The sequence below is a fragment of the Tympanuchus pallidicinctus genome, unplaced genomic scaffold, assembly GCF_026119805.1.
Source record: "Tympanuchus pallidicinctus isolate F22 unplaced genomic scaffold, pur_lepc_1.0 scaffold8, whole genome shotgun sequence".
In the NCBI taxonomy this organism is placed as follows: Eukaryota; Metazoa; Chordata; class Aves; order Galliformes; family Phasianidae; genus Tympanuchus; species Tympanuchus pallidicinctus.
This window is the reverse complement of record NW_026294802.1, coordinates 459,861-478,873: the sequence shown is the minus strand read 5'-3', so window position 1 is coordinate 478,873 and position 19,013 is coordinate 459,861. Positions and strand designations below refer to the sequence as shown.

Sequence of the window (19,013 nt, the reverse complement as noted above, 5' to 3'; positions counted from 1 at the left end):
TGGGAAAGTAAGACATACATATGGTGCTCTCCAGTGATTTTTGCAGAAAAACAAAAGAGCCGTGAAAAGAAAGTTCTTGTTCTAACTTCAGCTTATAAAGTAATTGGATTTAATTTTGTATTCATAGAAAGTACTTTAAAAATGAATACAAATTAGTTTAGGCAAACATGTTCTCTTTTGGACTGAAAATTAGCAGAATATCTATAAACAAAGGCTATTACTCAGCAGTAGTTGAGATAGGGAAGAGTTGAGATATGATTTTTGTGGTGCAGAAATCACTTTTGGATTCCGACATATTTGTTACAGAAGGTTTTTGACAAATATGTTGTATGGAAAGTTATGTCATCATTTATTGTTAAACCCTTTCATCTGTCACAGACACTGCACTGCCTTAACTCTAAATTCCGATTTCTAGTTTTTCAGTAATTCCCTATACAGCTAATCTGTTTTGAATCAAATAAAAAGAATGAGTTTTGTTTAACAATTTGAGTGATCCAAGAGATGAAGACAAACGTAAATTAAATATGCCATTGGGTACAAATGAAGAAAACATTGCAAATAATAGTGGAGATGGAGCAAGATCAAGTGAATAAAAGTAATTTACAGAACACCACAAGTAGCTTGGGCAAATGAAAACTATTTCTTCAGGGAGATACGGATCTATTTCCTGTAATAATGTGAAATAAAACAAGCAAATGGTGGGACATGAGGTTGCTAGGAGAGATGCCAATGACAAAGGTCAGATCCTGGCGTTGTGATGCAGAAATTAAGTAGTTTATCTTTATAAGGTATTGATGCTAGAATATTGCTCTCAGGAAGCTTTTTAATAACTAGAATTCAAGTTCAAAAACAGTTCTCAGTAGGATTGCTTGGAAATGATTTATACTCCAGGAGTGATGTATTGTTACTAAAACTTAGTTGAGAACTAACAAGGACACAACTCAATTGTACAAATATTTAATTGAGAATACAGCAAGGTTCAAGAGGAATTATTTAGGATGTTGAGCAAGATTTTAAGTAGAGGTATTGAGAAGTAACTAAGGAGCAGAAATTGCACACATCATGTAACAAAATGGTTTCTTACAGAAGGAGGGTGCAAGCTGTAGAATAATTTCCCACAGAAAAGTGGAGGGGGCTCGGTACAGTCTCAAAAATTAAAAGTAGTCTGGTTCCGGCACTTAATGCAGTTGTAGGCACATAATGCAGTTGCCATTTCTTTATGCATTTTACATTCATCTCTGCCCAGACCAGAAAAGAAAATAATATGAATATGACAAAGAGAAACTGAACAACAGCGTTTATGTGGTTTCTTTTCTGAAAGGCTAATTTCTTTTATACTCTCTATGAGCCAACAGTTAAGAAGTTCTGGGATCTGTATTTCTAAGGGTCCAGTGTATATCACTACATCTCAGCCAATCCTATAAACTCTTTAACTGAATATTAATTGGGAAATTAGTTATTCCATATGCGACAATAATACAGGGTGCAAAGAAGAAAATGCAAAGAAGGAATGCAATCTAGCAATTCTAGAACAAAAGCTTCAGAGAGAGATCTTTCCATGAAACCTATTCTCTGCATTCTACATCCTGCATCAACATTGCTTGTACATTAATAATATAATCTTAAGACATGACTGAACTTTGATATATTTGTTCATCTATGTGGGAAAAAAAGACCTTAAATGAGCTGAAGATAGCAGTACAGCATGGGGTTCTGGAATCTAGAACGTATCACTTCTTTCTTTTAGAAAAGAAGAAAACCCAACAACCCAAAACCTTTTTAGTGATTATTGCTCAAATCAGTTACTGTGAGTAAATGTACCTAATACATTTGCACTGCAGGTTATACAGTCACATTTATTTATTTATTTACTTACCTACTTATTTATTGCAGTATTTGCAAGTTTTTGATAACCACATGGTCCTAGTGACCATCCAGTAATCTAGTGCTGAGTATTGGTGCAGTATTACAGGACTCAGGAGCCAGACTTACACTTTGAGTAAGATGGATAGAGACACTCATCATTTTCTTTTCTGTTAATTCAGAAACAGTGTAAATGCAGACAAAGCTGTATCATGACTTACTAAAGATATCTTCTAGCTCTACTTCTCTGCTACTGGCTGCAGACAGTAACAGACACTAGCCCATTTTACCTCACAATTACAGTTGTATGTCCACACTGACTCTTTCCCATTTCGTTTGGAATTATATCTATCCTAATACACAGCTCTTTTTGGATTATCAAGAAGTCATTATTTTCAAACTGAACGGCAGCTACGTCCCTGTTCTTTTCCTCATCTTTCTGAAATAGTTTGGTTCTGGTTTCTGAGCTTTCTAAAGTAATAAAGGCTTAGAAGCCCAGGATACCCTTGTGACCTTCTGGATATCACAGTTTTCTTTACTTAATTCTAAGTGCAGTTAGATGAGTTTTCCTCTCAAATGACTGAAGCAGATCAGAAGCATTTTACGTAGATCTTATGAAGCTTTGAATCTTTTGGGAATCAGCCTGATTCTCTGAATCTGTCTTTCTCCTTGCAAGAAAAGAACTCTTTCTGTTAAATGTTTAACAAATACTTCTTCCTTTTAAAAAATACCACTGCCTGTGTACCAATTGGGATTCGGATTCAGTTTGAAATTAAGACACATACATATGAGGGAGTTCAGTTCTCTGACTGTGGATACTGTGAACACCATGAAGTATCTTCCTTGTCCTCCAGTGTCTGCTCCAGAAGAGTGCCATTTTCCACGAAGCCTCTGTCACATATCCTCCTCCATATATACCTTCTGGCATCTGAGGTGACACAAGGCATGGGTATTTTAGAAACTAATCTAGATGAAAACCTATACTTCCATCTTGCTCTTTGAACATTTAATGTGCAGTTCATTTTCCTGAACATACAGGAGCTGACGTATCAAGTGCCATCAGGCTTCCAGCTAACACTGTGAATGAGGAGGGCCTCACATGAGGCTTCTGTCATGTCTGCTCATTTGTGCAGATGTCTAAAACATCTTCCTTTTCTCAAATGCAGTCATACACCAAAGTGTAGGTGATTTAACCAAGCCAGCCTGAAAAAGATTGGTCTGCTTCTTGCCTACCTCCTTGACAGCATTACAAAAAGCTATGTAGACTTTACTGAGTACTTATCATAGCTCACATATACATTAGGGTATGTCAACATTTCAACTTCTTTGCCCAGAAGTGGTATCTTCATTTCGGAGAGTGCTGGTTGGATGACTGGTTCATTCTTAAGAGCATTTGTGACTCACTACAGCTGTAGACCCTATTTTTGCTAGAATGGCTGTAGTTCTCCCTCTTAGAAATACAGCACATCATCTTTTATTAAGAGCTAGGCTGCATGCGTCCATTTCCCTTTTACTCTACTACAATCAAAGCTGAACTGGAAAAACTGCACTTTTTTTTTGCCAAAATACCTTATTTCACTTGAGGGAGAGAGGGCTAGAACAAACCACAGTAAGAAAACCACTGCTTTTTCTTCTTAGGCATAGTTTATCCACTTGGTGCTCTGACAGGCTGCATGCAGAACAGGCAGGTTGAGGGGGATGCTGAGGGTATTGAGCTGCACAGTGTGCTCAGGATATATTTGGAGATTCAAATCAGAGACACGGGTATAGCACCTTTGCATTTTTATCATAGTAAATGACAAAGCCATCTGGAGGCTTGCTTCACTGACACTACTAGAAGATTTCTGACAAGCAGAAAATACCTGCTCAATAAATGTCTTCCAGAATTCCCCTGAAACAACACTTATGTTCATCTGAAACGATGCAGAGATATGCTAAACTGAGATAAATTTCATTTCTTTTTGTTGTTGCTTTGTCAGTGACCTCTATTCCAGTGTCGTCTGTCACAGTGTCTCCTCTGTTTATGCACGTACCTGTGTATCTGCATGAGATAAGAGTTAAGTCAGGAATAGGAATGAGATTCCTTACAGAGAGGTGGGCAAGAAATTTTGGCACCAGGAAATATAATGAAATAAAACTTACGTTGCAGAGCAGCAATTAAATATTTTGAAATTTGGGGTGAAAAAAAAAAGAGAGGACGGTGAAAAAATACCCTATCTGTGTAATTACTTTGTCTGATTGATTTTCTGTTTTGTTTTGCCAATAGTAGAGCATGTAGGGTGCACCATAGCAATATAGTGGATTATCTTCTTTTGTATTTATTTGTTAGTTATCAAAAATATGGTTTTTGTTTTAGTATTCTTTGAAATAATGTATAAACATTTTGTGTCGGGAAAATGAGAAGTGTAGTAGCAGAGTAGATTACAGCTGTTCACTGTTTTGAGATATGAAAGTCTCAAAGGAAAAGGAAGAAAGGGTCTTCACTTCCATGTTAAAATTCATGAAGTAAAAACAGAACCTCTCATTCATATAGTTAGTCCTCGAGGTGTATATAGCACTGTTCTTGTACAAAGCAAGGAACTTCTTGCTTTGTAATAGCATTATTTTAGTGCTGATTATTTTCTCAGATCTTTAAATTCGGAGATAGCCAAAGGGCATGTTATGTTTTTTTTCTAAAGCAGAGGCAGTAGTTGCTACTAAAGCTGCAGCTTGCAAACACTTAGCTTTTCCTTGGAAAGTTACATATGAACTTCGCTCTGTCACTCAGAGGAAGACAGTGCAGCAATCCTTAGGCTCTTCTGCATTTCTTACTAGTTTTAATCTAGTCAACTCCTGTTTCATACAAGTTGCTGCGGTACAAGACTAATTCTTTTGCAATTTTTCTATTTAGTAATCCTCCCTGATTGCAAAATAATCAAGTGTACCTTATGTCTACATTTAATATATAAATATTTTGCTTTAGAGTTCCGAGGGCTTTTGTTACCATGTGCCATGGTAACATAGTTTCATTTAAGATATAAGGATATCTTCACGTTAAATGTTAAGGAATATTCTGAGTACTTTCTTCACCTTATAGTAGATAAATTCTGATGCCGATGCATGTAAGAGAAAAACAACACATGAAGGTAATAGCTAGGAAAACTGAGAAAACTGAGTTGGAGCTACTGGACAAAAGGGAAGGATTTGTTTCATTTCTTTTCGTTTTGAAGGAGAAGCTGAGATGGGAACATTTCTAAATCCTGAATTATTTCTTTTTTTTTTTTTTTCATCAAAGAAGAGGAAAAGAGCAATTGAGATTTGAAAATGTCCAGGAAATTAATTTCAGAGGAAGAAAGGAAGTTATTTATAGAGTTGGAAAGGTGGCATTAGTTAATGCAAGTTACCTTTGATCATTTCTTTTTGTCAAGATAGTTGAAGGTGAAAAATGAAAAAAGGGAACGGCAGCTGAAGCTATCAAATCTTCAGGAGCCATCACTGTTTCACTCTGGGACTAAAGGTGGAAGAAAATATCTGCAAGTCTAACACTAAGAGAAACAGATGAAGTAATGTAAATTTGAGGCAGTATTCACTGAAAAACTAAATTTGAAGTCACTTAGGAAGAGGTGGTTTAAAAAAAAAATGACAATAGATTATCCCCAAAGTCAATTATTTTAACATCATAAAATTTTCTTTAAAATTCATATAAGTGAAGCCCAGTATTCATGTTGTCATGCTAAATTGCATAGTTTAAATATGGTAAATTTTGAAGTAGATGGCCCTTTTGTAATGTTAACAAAGAATCCATTGTGAAGAAGAGTTGGGGATGGTTAGTAATGACTAAGGGAGAGAAGTCATTAAGATAATGTGATTCTCATGGAAAAATTAATTGAATTTCATCTATTATTTCCCAGCTACAGCTAGCATATTTAAAATTAAATTACAGGAGACATAACCTATCTATGTGGGTTTCTGTAAGTAAATATCAATATCTTTTCAGTTTCAGAAAATAAAATTGGAGTGAAAAATGGAACACAGACATAACAGAGACATGTCTGTATTAGTTTTTCAGTATTGAATTACAGATGTGGAGAGAAGTAGATACAGATCATTATTTCTTTTCTTTCTGTCCCCCTTTTCAATATTTTCATTACTTTCTTTGAGACTTTAGTAGAAAATAACATCTTAAAAATAAACTGATTTTTTAAAACCATATACAGAGTGTTATAGCTGAGTTCCTCCTTGAGTCATTAGTAGGGTCAAGTAAACAGGTCAGTCTCTGAGAAAATTATACAGCAGAGCCTTGTTTGTATATGGAGAAATTACTGGGAGTCTGCCTAGAAATTCAACTCATTTGTTTAATTGGCAGATCAAAACCACTGTTGGGTTGTGGATTGTATTTGTTTGTTAGGTTTTTTTGTCCATACACATGGCAAGAAGAGTTATGGCATTTCTGTTGTGAACTTGCTTTTAAACCTTTGCAGCCTTACAGATTTTTACTGCTGGAATTTGTTTACAAGAATACGTAGTCGAAAAAGTAAGATCATAATTAAAATTGGAAGTAACTTTGTTTAAAGGAAGTAAATTTACATTACGTTCAAGTTAATGAAAATATTAGAGGATTAAACATAAGTGGAATTCAGTATTAAGCTGGTTTTGTTTTTGTTTTTTTTTCTCTGCTTGATTACAAGTATGTACAAGCTGTAAGGGCTTTGCAAAGTAGTTAAAGTGCAAAATGGAATTCCTATGGTACTGTTTGATTTCTCCTCTGGCTTGGACTATGAACAGATGTGAGTCACATTTGATCCACTGATAATAAAGGGGTTATTTGGCTGGATTTCAGAATTCACCCATAAAGCAGCTAGAAATCTTATTCCATGTTTATAATGGACCCATTTCAGAAAGATACTGTTTGGAGTAAATGAGGGTGGTATTTGGGTCAGATATTCTTCATGTTTATCTAAATTTATAAATCTGCCAGTGCAGAGTGTCAGAGGTGAAAGGACAATCCAGCATGTCTGTTCACTAAGTGTGACATTCTGGAATATGATAGAAGACAATCTCTAAAAAACAGTTCTTATATTTTCTCCATTTTCTCTTATTCAAACAAATGTTCAACTCATATATGAAAGACTGAGAAAGATCTAATTTTCCCAAAAGTTTTTGAGTTTTTCCTTCCATATTATTCATCTTAAAGCAATTTACTTCAAATTTCATTTATTTTAGATTTTTAAAAGATAACTCCAGCACATTAATCTCACTCTTGTTTTCAAACCATGATTCTTAAACCACCAATATCCCACTTCATTCCTGTTGGAGATGGTCTAGCATAGTACACTCCCTTCCAATAGCACCATGAGTCTTGTCTCTAGCAATCCTTTAGAGAAGGAAGTTCTTCATACAAAATGATTTTGCTGTTGTGCCAATGAGAAGAAAAGCCAACAAACTCACTGTATGCAATATCTGGAGTCTGCTCTTGTAAAGCCTTGGCTGATCACGGTCATCCTCTAAAGTTTACAGTGGTGAGTTTGTAATGGGACAAAGTTTTCTTTGGGACAGTGAGAGAGTTTTGTAAGATGTTTTGTTTTGTTTCATATTAGGATTCTGGACAGGGCAGTTGAGTAGTGGAATATATGATCTGGCTTGAACAGTGCTCAGCTGAAGCTCCTTGATTACTTGATGGCATAACAGTGCCCTGCAGAAGGAGAACTGGGACAACTGTGGAATCTGGGAGTTGTCTTCCCTCTGCCTTCTCAGCAGAGAAAGAAAAAGTGGGAAAACATCTGTGAAGTGGGAAGAAAAAAAAAGTCAAGACGACAATCGAAACTAGAATCTCTAGTTGGAATTCAGGTGGCTGCCTTTTAAATTACCTCTAAGAGTTTGGCGGCTGATTGCTGCTATTCATGAAAAGTGGCTTTGTTTTTAGTTCTGAAAGATCCCTGAGCAACTGCTCTGCCCTGAGTTTTCTTCAGTGAATTGCTAAAATATTCTCTTTTGATATTCCGTCTTGACCCTCTCCTCCTACTCACCTCTTTCAACATATCTTTAGCTGCTTTCAAAGGAGTAGTGTGGAAGTAGTTTTCTCTCCATGTTTCATGAGGCACAGTGGTACTGCAAAGAGTCTTCCTTGTATTTAAACTAAAAAGAGGATTCAGATTAGATGAAAGGAGGAAATTCTTTACTCAGAAGGGAACAAGGTGCTGGCACAGGCTTTCCAGAGAAGCTGTGGGTACCCCATCCCTGGAGGCATTCAGGGCCAAGTTGGATGGGAACCTGGGCAGTCTGAACTGCTCAGTGGCAGACCTACCCACAGCAGAGGGTTGGGATTGCGTGGGCTTTCATGTCCCTTTCAACCCAAACCATTCTGTGATTCTGGGAGAAGTTTACTGATGGAGGAAAGTGATTTGGCTGAAGGCTCGCTAATGAGCCAGAAGAAGACAAGGAGCAACTGTAAGGCATAGGCGAAATTTTATCTGATTCTATTTCAACCCACTGTGTGTGCTTATGGTACAAAGGTTCTGTTAAACCACCACACAGCAGTCAGCTTCAGTTCTTTCCCTGGCAGATGACTGTCAGGCTGAGCTGCCATGATCTGTGACAGTGCTCTCCCTGGTGAGCAATGGGCACAGAGCGGACCTGTCTCAGCAGCTGAAAGAGAAATGGAACCAGGCAGAGGCATTTGTCCTCCCTGTTACCTTTGTAGTCTCCTGCCTACCAGCTGGCCTTCTCAGCCCAGTGCCCTTTTCAGCTGCTGCTTACCTTAGCTTTCGATATTAGCTTTGACATGGCCCCTGGTTAGGCAATGCAGCACTGGTATGACTTATAAAGCCTGACATTTTACAAGACTATCCCATTTTTATAGCATTTCCATGCTTGAGAAGGTGAAGATCCTTATGCTGGGCTGCAGCAGTTGAGTTGGCAATAACTCCTTTTTTAAATGTTATTATTTTTTGTGTCTGAAATGACCAAAATCCATCGACCCTCAAGTTAGTTATAGTGATGCTTATCTATTCATTGAAGGAAGAGCTTTATACAGATAGGATCCAGGTTACTTGGAGTAGTACAAGGCTACATTGTTTTCTATTTCCTGGTTTTTAAGAGACTGTTCAATTTACTGTTATTTGTCAATCTTGACTGAAGTTTTAATATGGTCCCAGATCAATAGAGATGGGCTTTTAAATTGATAGTGTAAGTTATAAATCCTGTTTTAACAATATGGTACTGTGTCCTGGGAAAATGCCATTTAATGGCATTCTCATTTTGGTAGCTGAATCCTAGCTAACTTAATCCCAAATATATTTTACATCAGATATATTTTGCAAAGCTTACTGACAGTAACATTAATCATTCACCTAGTGCTGACACTATGTAATGATTTGAGTAGTACATCCCTTGATTCTGTATAGCAATATTAGTCTTTCCAGTTGACCACATCATCTGCCTTGAAGGATCATTTCAGATAACAAAAAACAGATTTGTTATGCAAGAACTGGTTGCTCGCACATACAAGCACTGTTTTTCTTCCTAGCAGAAAGCTATTTTTTCTAGGACACCAGCAGCGTCTCCTATTACAGGAAGACATTGTTGATGATGTCTGTAGAAAGCCCCATATTTCCAGTCACATACTGTGAATAATCAAAATCTGAGAAACTACTTTATTCTGAGCCAGGGAAAGCTACAGTGGGAAATATAAATGCAGTGTTTGGCTTCTCCTTTGGGTTCATGTGTTCCAGATATCTTAAGGTCTCTTCTTTCATCTGCACGTTCTTTTGCATCCTGATACTGCATTGCCTGGGAGCTGTCAGGTCAGCTTGATGCCTAAAATACCAATAATACTACTGAAATTGTCGATATTTTGATAAAAACCTGTGTGTTTATGACTCTGTTTGTGTTTTCTGTTTGTATACTACTATTTTACTAACACAAAGATACCTGCTAAATTATAAGCTGAGCACTAAGGCATGTACAGATACATTTTCCACAGTTCTTCATCATTATACACTTTGTATGTTCCTTTAAAGCCTCTTAAATTACCAATATATTTTCTAAGTGACAATAATGTTGCTTTAGTAATAAGATTACAGCTGTCCAGAGGTTATCCAGAAGCTGTCCACCCACCAGCTATAACTTATGACTGAGCCAGTTAATGGCTCAGTTCTGATTTGGAGTAGCTCCCATAAGCTGGAGTATCTGGAATACCATAAAGTAATTTAAACTTGAAAACTAAAGAGAGTTTGCAGCTGTGTGATGGGAGAGATCAGGCAGGCTGTTATTATAAGAATGCTGTTCTGCCCATACTGCTATAGAAAGTGCTTCTGGCTCCTCTACAGTTGTATGTGTTTTGAAATGCCCTTAGAAAAAGCCAGTTCTCCTCAGTGTCAGCCCTGCACTACTTAAGGATTATAACCAATGAGAACATATTAGCTAAAATCCAGTTTGTATACATTACTCTAGAAAATGGAAGGCCTAGACTGTTTTCGGTGTAAATTGAGTTATAGCAGATTGAGGCTTAAGGACCAGAAAATAAAACATTAAAGATAGGTAACTTCACATTGTTCTTGTATGATTTCATTGATTTTGCCTGATTCAGCATAAAGCTGAATTCTAAGAGTATCTGTCGTTTGCTGCACTAGCACTCTGATTTAGCCAAGAGATCAGGATGTGATATGTTTCTGTGTCTGCATAAAGTCCAGATTTCATTTGGTACTTCTTTATTTTTCTTTGTTTTCTTTGCTAGAACCTGGGCATTCATGTTTATGACCATTTTGCTTTTCAGCACCTCCCAGATGGCTCTGCTCCAAGTGCACATGCTGAATTTTATCTTCTGCCGGATCCTGATGAAGTCAATCAAAGGAAAACAAGAACGGTTCCCAAAACCACCAACCCTACTTACAATGAAATTGTGAGTACTTTTCATTTTCTTCCATCATTTCTTATGCATTTTATTTTTGTTATCTTCTCTTGAAATAATACAACAATGTGGCTCTAAGGGCTGTCACAAGTATGATCAAACAGAAGGAATCTATTGTAAGCTGAACCATAAATGGGAAAAATCCTTTCTATTGCTTCTTTCTCAGCAGTGAGACCGTCTTTTTATGTGTTTCTGCTTGGGAAAGTGGTTGGATTATTTACTCTGTTTGGTCTTGTATGGTAATCACTGTTACACGATAGCCAGATGAGCCCCAGTATCACTGCACTAAAACCTAGGCTGATTTTAATTCCGATTTATGTAATAGCACAAAAAGCACTAATTGAATGGGTGCTGTTGCTCAAAATCACATTCGAAAATGGACAACCAAATTGGTTGTCACCATCCCAAATAATAACACAATAATAAATAGTCCAGTCCTTTTTATGTAGAGATGCCAGTGTTTCACAGCCGTGTACAATTATTTCACTTACCACTGAAGTGCTCATGCCTCTGGGGTGTAAGGAATCATTTGGACGGAGAAATGTTGACTACAAAATGGAAAGCAGAATAACCTTTGTCCTTTTGTAGGAGGAGATGAGATTCAAACAGCAGGTAGGATTGAAAATGATAAGTATTACGTGAAGCAAATCTCTAGATCTCCTAAGGATCTCAAGGCAATTTACAAACATACTTTGAGTAACCTTCATGGAAAGTATGGCCACTATATCCTGTTTCACAGATAAGATACAATTAAAATTAAGTTAGTTAGCTGAGACTGAGTCCTTATCTTCCAGTTCCCCCTCCTGGGATTTTTATTTTTTTTCTTTTTCCCACTTCTAGCTGATTACAAAGCTACCTACTTATATTAAAGGCTTCCAGCACTGCTGTAAGAAGGCTCCTCCACTGCTATTGCTGCTCCCTATATTATTGCCTGGGAATAAAAAGGAACTAGGTTTTATTTTTCCACTTTTTTTTCCTCTTTTTTTTCTTTTTTTTTTTCTCAGTCAAGGAGTGGAATGTGGCTAATTGGCCTAGCAAAAGCTATTTCTTTATATTTGAAGGTTATTTAAAGAGAAGAAATAGAATCGTTTCTATATTAATATTCTTCTAAAATTTTCCAAAATGTGGTACGGTCAAGAACCGTTTAACCATTCAGTAACACAGTTTTGTTTCTAATCATTGTTAGACCAATTTGAATGCCATAAAATCCAAAACTCTAGGTGCAGTCAGACAGTAGTCTGAAATGCTGGGAGGGGATTTAATTGTGGTTAAGGGTCATCCTTCTGCTGTTAAGAGAAAATTCATGCACACTTAAATATTCTTTACTCAAAACTTACAGCCTTCTTCACAGATGCTCAGTCTTTTTCACCAGGAGCTGCTAATCACAGTGGGGACATATGGCTCTGCTGAACTTGGGCATTTCAAACCCAAAGCTTGTACTGTTAGCAGCTCTGCTCCTCCATATGCGATATCATTCTGTATGCATTTTCTGTCCAAGGCTGGTAGACTGAGGCAGAAGAAGCCCCAGGGAAGGAAAACAGCTAAAAATATAAGTCAGCTGTCTTTTAAGTTAGTTACTGTCCAAAATGCTGTGTACAGAAATGTACTAGCCTTTTTTATGAGTTCATAAGTTTTTATTAAAGCCAAATGGCTGGAAGGAAGCTGTAGATTAATTTCTCTCCATGTTCGAGACTGAGAAAATTCTGAAATGTGCTTCTCTTGGGTATTTTTGCTTTTAGTTTTGTACTTTTATTGCTTATGACTGCCTACAGCAAATTATCAACCTTGCAAAAGTGCATTTTATTTTTGATTTCTACTCATACGTGAGATTACAGATGCGAAGGTCCAGGAGGACCAGCAATAAAATGAACCATGCTGAATGCTTAGGAGTTGCTTTTAACAAGCACTCCTTTTCTCTTGTTCCTGTATTTGGATTTCAGTTTGTTGCACTCATATTGGTGTAACATTGAATTAAAAAATGATTATCTCAGAAAAATGGGATGCAAGGTAAGGAGAAACAGAATAATATGCCAGATGTTAGGCTACTGGCAATAAATAGGAATCACTTGGGAGATTTCAGATTAGTTTAGTGGGAACAAAGAAAAGTTAGAAAACTGAAAATAAGTCTGAATTATTTAAGTTCAAATTCTCACTGAGAAAAGGATCAATGTGCAGAACCAATGACAGCGGGGTCTTTCTTGTGTGTCATGTTTGTTATGAGACACACTTCAAGTCCTCACACTTGCTGTACTTTGTCTCTAAAGCACCTAGAGTCACACACTTCTAGAATGAGTGAACCTCCATAGCAGGAATAGGCGTGCTTTGCCACGGGGAAGCCAGAACAAGAGGGAATTCTCTCCATCCCGCACGTGGTGTGGAAGGGCAAACATGAACAAACCCCTAGGCTACATCAGCCCGAGTGCTGTTGCAGCTGCCTTCAGAGCAGGGAGCTGCTGACCTGCAGCAGGACTAACAGCCCAGGCATAACAGAGGAGAAGGGGACCTGTGCCCAAAGCCACAGCAGCTAACTGCACCACTGTGCTTCAGTGCTGATTTGGACAATTAAGGGTGAATCTACAAAGTTTGTCATGGCTACTGACGTTCCCCCAACTTTCCCTTATCTATCATTAAAATGCCATTAGACAACGTGCTTTTCTTTTTGGAACCAAAAACACTTGAATGTGTGAACCAGTCCTAGCTGTCCCACTGATGTGGGCCACCTGTGCATTACACACCTCCATTTGATCCAACTAGGAGGCAAATATTGTTACTAAACAAGGATTTCAGGATTTAACTGTTCTTGTTATGAAATTCTGACTGGGGGAATATTTCTTTTGCCCACATGTAATTCATCTGTCTACAGGCTTTCTTCAGTCCCCACTCCCTGATTATAATCATTTTAGAAACAATTTTTGGGATCTATTGAAAGCCACCAAGATGACACTTTAAGGTCATTTTTATATTGGTCAGATATGCTATCAGAAGACGGGAAAGCTGGGTTTTTGTATTCATACACAATTTGATGAAGAAGGCACTCAGTAAACATAAACTGAAAGGCGCTGGCACCGCTGTCATGACAGCTGTCCTAAGCTATAATTTCCAAAGGTTTCCAAATTGGCACATTAGACTTACCAGACTGCAGCCTGGTAAGACATTTCTAGTAAAAGCCAGTAAAAAAGAATGATGAGTCAGCTTTTCTATCAGCAATCCTGTGGCTGTTCACTGTTGGCACATCAACCATCCCACTACACCAGGGAGCTTGTTCTAGTGCCCACCTGTCGTGGACCAGAGTGCTCTGTGGTCTCACAAGAACAGCCCGGCCCTGTTAGGATTGCCTGGGAGAACCAGAGATCTCACACCTCCTGGATCCGCCTGTGAAGTTCACCCTCTGGCTGTCCCTTGCAAGAAGAACACTGCTGGGGCTTAGCCTTCATCTCTGACTGAAGTGTGTCACTGATTGTCACTGCTGCTCCTCACAACGCACAGTGCAGGGAGCAGTCCAGCCCAGAGAGACCCAGGCGAGGCTGGGAAGCTCAGTCTGACTTTCCTCTTCATACTGCATCCAGATTGTGCAGTAAATCCAAGCAGGCTGCATGGCAGGCTCACTGTGGGCAGTTTCACTTTCCCATCCTCGTGAAGTGACAGTGTTACTGCATTTGCTTTTTAAGCTGCATGGTGAGATTAAAATTTTAAACATTTTCCACTGCAACTAAAATAGCAAAAACATTGGAAACACTTCCATCCATACAAATTTTAGATTAAACGCACTTCTCTAACAAAGCTTTCCTTTGAGGCCTGGATCTAGCTGACAGCGTTCTTTCACATTCTATCAAGCTGTACTCAGTTCACTCAGCAGTTTTTGATTAATGCAGAGATTGAAACATAGGAGCCTATTCGGAATGCAGCTCATTGTTGTTAGCCTATCACTCCAGATTTATTTTTTTAATTCAGAAACCACTGCATTATCATTTCGTAATTAATCTGTGTTCTCACAGCACCAAGGTAATTTCAAAGATATTTTTTTGAAACTATAGGCTTTAATAATTTTCTAAAGAGATGCTAAGCAAGCTGTGTCATTTAATTTGAGAAGCATTAACAGCACTTCTCAACTAACAGAAACGTCCAGATTTAGTTGTTTCCACTTGCTAAACTGGGGGCCAATCTCAGACATGTTCCACACCCACAGCATCTACTGAGTGGGCTGAGCTTTCTGTCATGTTAACTCCATAAGTCCCTTAAAAAATGCACATATTATAGTGGGCACATTTAAATACAGTTAACAACCAGGATCACATATACAGCTATTTTTATTGAAATAGTAAAATGTATACAAATTTCAAAGGAAAATTATTCTCTTTTTCATGATGCGGATTTCTGATCTAGAGCAGTTGTGGAATTTTGTGGAAGTCTTGGTTATAAAATTTTGGGTTTGATTGGTATGTTCCTTTCTAGTTTTGGTGTGTAGCATGAGATTTAATCACATAATGTATTATATTAGTATAATAACATATTAAACTAATAACAATATTCTGCAGTCCTGTGCGTTGTGTGGTATACTTTCATAAGACATGTGGAGGGAACATAAAGCTGTTTTGAGGCACTATTAAGCAACATGTAACAAATATAATAATATATCAAGTTACAAAAAGAAAAAAAGAAAAGACATAAGAGGGTTGTTTGGTTTTTTGTTTTGTTTTTTTCAGAACAGAAACACCATTTTTCAAAGCATTTGATGTGGACAGATATTTAAAAGTTTACATTTACACCTTTCCTAATACCATTTCACACTTCTGTCTGTGATAAGTACTCTTCATCTTAATCTCTCCACTGGAAAACCAACAGTTGTATTCTTCCCTGGAGAGATTTGTGGAGATCTGATATATCTCCTCATTTGAGTTCAAAACTCTGCCTTAGTTCCAATTTTCACATGGCAAATCATGCATTCATATTTTTTTAATCAAGTATTGCAACACAGGTTTCAAATTTATTTACAAATGCTTGGTAGTCAGACTTCACAAGCCTACACTAGCAGAACACCTCTTAGATAAACTACATTGATCAAATGTAGATCTGAGCTGAATCCACTGACTTGAATTTGGCTCATAATTAATAGCTTAGAATTCTGGAGGACAGCTTACAGTAATTATTGTAAAGTTATCGTCATCATCCGGAAGGCTGTACTGAAGTATTTTGCTTGTCAAATAAATTCACAGATTCTTATGCTTTCCTGTGCACTTTATGTTATTTCAGGTTGTGTACAACAAAGTTATGCAACTTGAAGGCCATATACTGAAGCTTGTTGTGAAAAGCAAAGGAACATTTGTGGGAGCTGTTAACATTCAACTGAGCAGAGTCCAGTTAAATGAAGAAAAATGGTATCCACTGGGAAACAGTGAAATTTAAATGTGGTCTAAGACAATTCAATTATTTATCCGCTAATGTTTCTTTATTCCATTTTCCATGGTACATTTTGTCTCAGTTGCCCTTGAGAATATGCATTCATCTGCTGATCTCAACATTTCAAATCATAAGGCTATTGTCTTAAAATTGCTACCATATTCTTGCAACAGATTCCCGTTAGGGTGAGTTTAAGAAATTGCATTCTAACATGTAGGAGCATGCAGGTATTCTTATGACAGCAATCAAGACTTTTGTTCATGTGAAATAGCAGTGTAAAAACCCTGAATTTAGTGCACATCAGAGTGTGGGTCAGAGCCTAATTCTTTGCCTGCTAATTCCACTGATGGTGTTGAAACAATGCTGATAAAGGTGTAATTTATCATTGTCCACTCTGACTCGCTGAATGTGATGATTCAGCAGAGGGATCCATGGGAGGATTCCCTGGGTGCCAATACATTTCAGACGTCTAGCAGATTTCATGTTAAATCTTATGCAATCTGTACATTTGAAAACAAGCGTACCAACAATGAATCAAGAACTTAACAACTGCACAGAAGACATTTTGTGCAGTATAGGTTGGTGTTTATGTAATGCAACTTTATATCTCAGATCCTCATTTGTGAATAAGCTATTTCAACATTTCTTTTATTCTGACATCTAAGAGGCAGATACAACTGGTCGATTGTGAGAAGAAAGGAGGAATGTGGAGCTAATCTTCACAAATAAATAAAACATATTGAATGTGAGCTTTCAGTGTTGTATTTATTTAAGATCATATTATAACGAGTCTTTGTTCACTTGTCCTACCCCGTTGCATTCCTATTCTGTATAAGGGAGTCAAGTGAATACAAGCATTGACCTTAGGGCTACATATACATATACCCAATGAATGTGAGTTCTACCTCTGAGTTCACTGAGGCTGATCATGGGCTCTGTTCTTCAAAGCATTTTTACCTAAAGCGAAGAACCACTTAAGCACATCTTTGAACATTTAGCATGTAAGCAACTCTAATGAAATGTCCATTACTGCCAGTCTATTATACACATGCAGAGCTGAGCATGTATATAAACCTTTCCAGAAGCAAGGGCACATTTTAAGGCACAGGAGACACGTTGATTTGTGATCTGATCTGCTGTAAAATTTTAAGGTACCATACTGAGTAGATCTGACATTTGTTCTACCAGGTAGAAAAGTGGTCAACAGAGGGATAATAACTCCAGAAGCTGAAGATAATTGCCTTCTTCTCCCAGAGGACACTCACATATCAGACTTCAGAAGGTAATGTTGTATAAAGCTCCTGAAGTGGGACTAGGAGTGGTGTTTAGGAATCTAAATAAGCTGCAGTTTTCCTCAGCGTCAAACCAATTGGCCATGTCACTTGATCAGTTTTTTTCTGAGAATAGATACACCAGATTGCCTTGTGAAATTAAATTCCTCCTCAGTAAAAGGAGCTAGGGGGGAACTCTGCTTGAATATTGAGTATTATTATTAGTAGAATTCTGAAGAAAACTATAAAATATTTATCGCAGGAAAAGATATTGGCTAGCATACAGATATGATCACTACAAAGTTCAGTAAGTCTAACGTTTTAGATCATAGGATTTCCTGAGTAAAGAATCAAGTGACTTGTCACTCAAGAACAGAAAACATATTGTTTCCAGCTTACAATGTTATCAAATTACGTGAGCTTACAGTTCAATATTGATTTTAGATTCTTAGTCTGCTCCCTTGGTTTCCTAATTACAACTGTAATGCTATTTCCTAACAGTGTTATTTTCAGTGGCATTTTCTAATCATTGATTACAGCATACTCTGATTTTCCATCTTAGAGCAACATTAAATAAGATAGTGTTAAAAAGGCTTTAAATAACATAAGCATTAAAAATAGAATATTATTAGAACTGTCTGCAAACAGCATTACAAATAGAATGTTATCAGAACTGTCTGCAAACATAAGCAATTCTGTTGATATTAAAGAAAGAAAACTGTCAATAAAACATACTTTAAAAAAAATGCACGTTTGAGTAACAGATCTGCAATCAGTGTAGATAAAGTCCTCTGGAAGCTCAGCAATACTTCAGTTTTCTAAGGAAGTTGGGAAAACTATGATTTATGGATGAGATTGGCACTGATAGCTCTGTTAGGCAAAAAAATGCCCTCAGAGAACTCAAATCATACAATCAACATTTACCTTCCCTAAACTTCTTCAAATCCACCTCAAAGCCTTGTGCTTCCTATTTCCCAAATTCACAGTCAGTAAGAGGTATCCTGAGCTTCCTGCTGCTATGAGGAACATAGCCCTTTACAAATCAGCCTGTGAATTATTTGTCTTTCTTTAGCAGCAGGAGGTTCAGGATTAGGCTGAGAAAAGGTACCAATAGTACCATCTTAAGTTTTTATCATTTTAAGAGCTGCTTTTTCTCAGAACTGTTTTTCCAGATGGCAAAATTTCAGTAGACATTAAAGGGATATAGCTCAAGCAGAAACTACCGTTGCTATACGTTAAAAGAGACTTTAAACTGAATGTGTCACTTTTTTCTGTTCCCTTGAACATGATTGCTCTTTGTCAACACAAATAAATATGTGCATGTTAACAAGTTTACAATTTTGTAGTATAAAATCATAAATATTAAATTTTTATCTTCAGAAATTAATCATAATTTTGCAATTAGCTGCAAATGAAATTATTAATTGAATTCAACAAAATGTTCAAAACAGTTCACTCTGTATGAATTATTAGTAGGGCTAACTTCACTAGCCATTACTTATTCAGGATACCATTTACTCACACAAGAAGTCACATTAGCTTAAAAAAAATCAGTGAGAACATGCCACTCTGGAAATCAGACTACTGGGTTGTTG

The 19,013-nt window shown here is 37.1% G+C and overlaps 1 protein-coding gene across 2 annotated transcripts in view; it reads left to right on the top strand.

The window, feature by feature from the left end:
• Positions 1–16,896, top strand: part of PIK3C2G (phosphatidylinositol-4-phosphate 3-kinase catalytic subunit type 2 gamma) — a 200,105-nt gene extending 183,209 nt beyond the window's left edge. For both annotated transcript variants that reach the window (XM_052668620.1, XM_052668619.1), the window contains exons 32-33: positions 10,616–10,741; positions 16,001–16,896. In XM_052668620.1, the coding sequence (XP_052524580.1) occupies positions 10,616–10,741; positions 16,001–16,153 (279 nt within the window). In that variant the 3' untranslated portion in view covers positions 16,154–16,896. The remainder of the gene's footprint in view (positions 1–10,615; positions 10,742–16,000) is intronic.
• Positions 16,897–19,013: the final 2,117 nt, after the last annotated feature.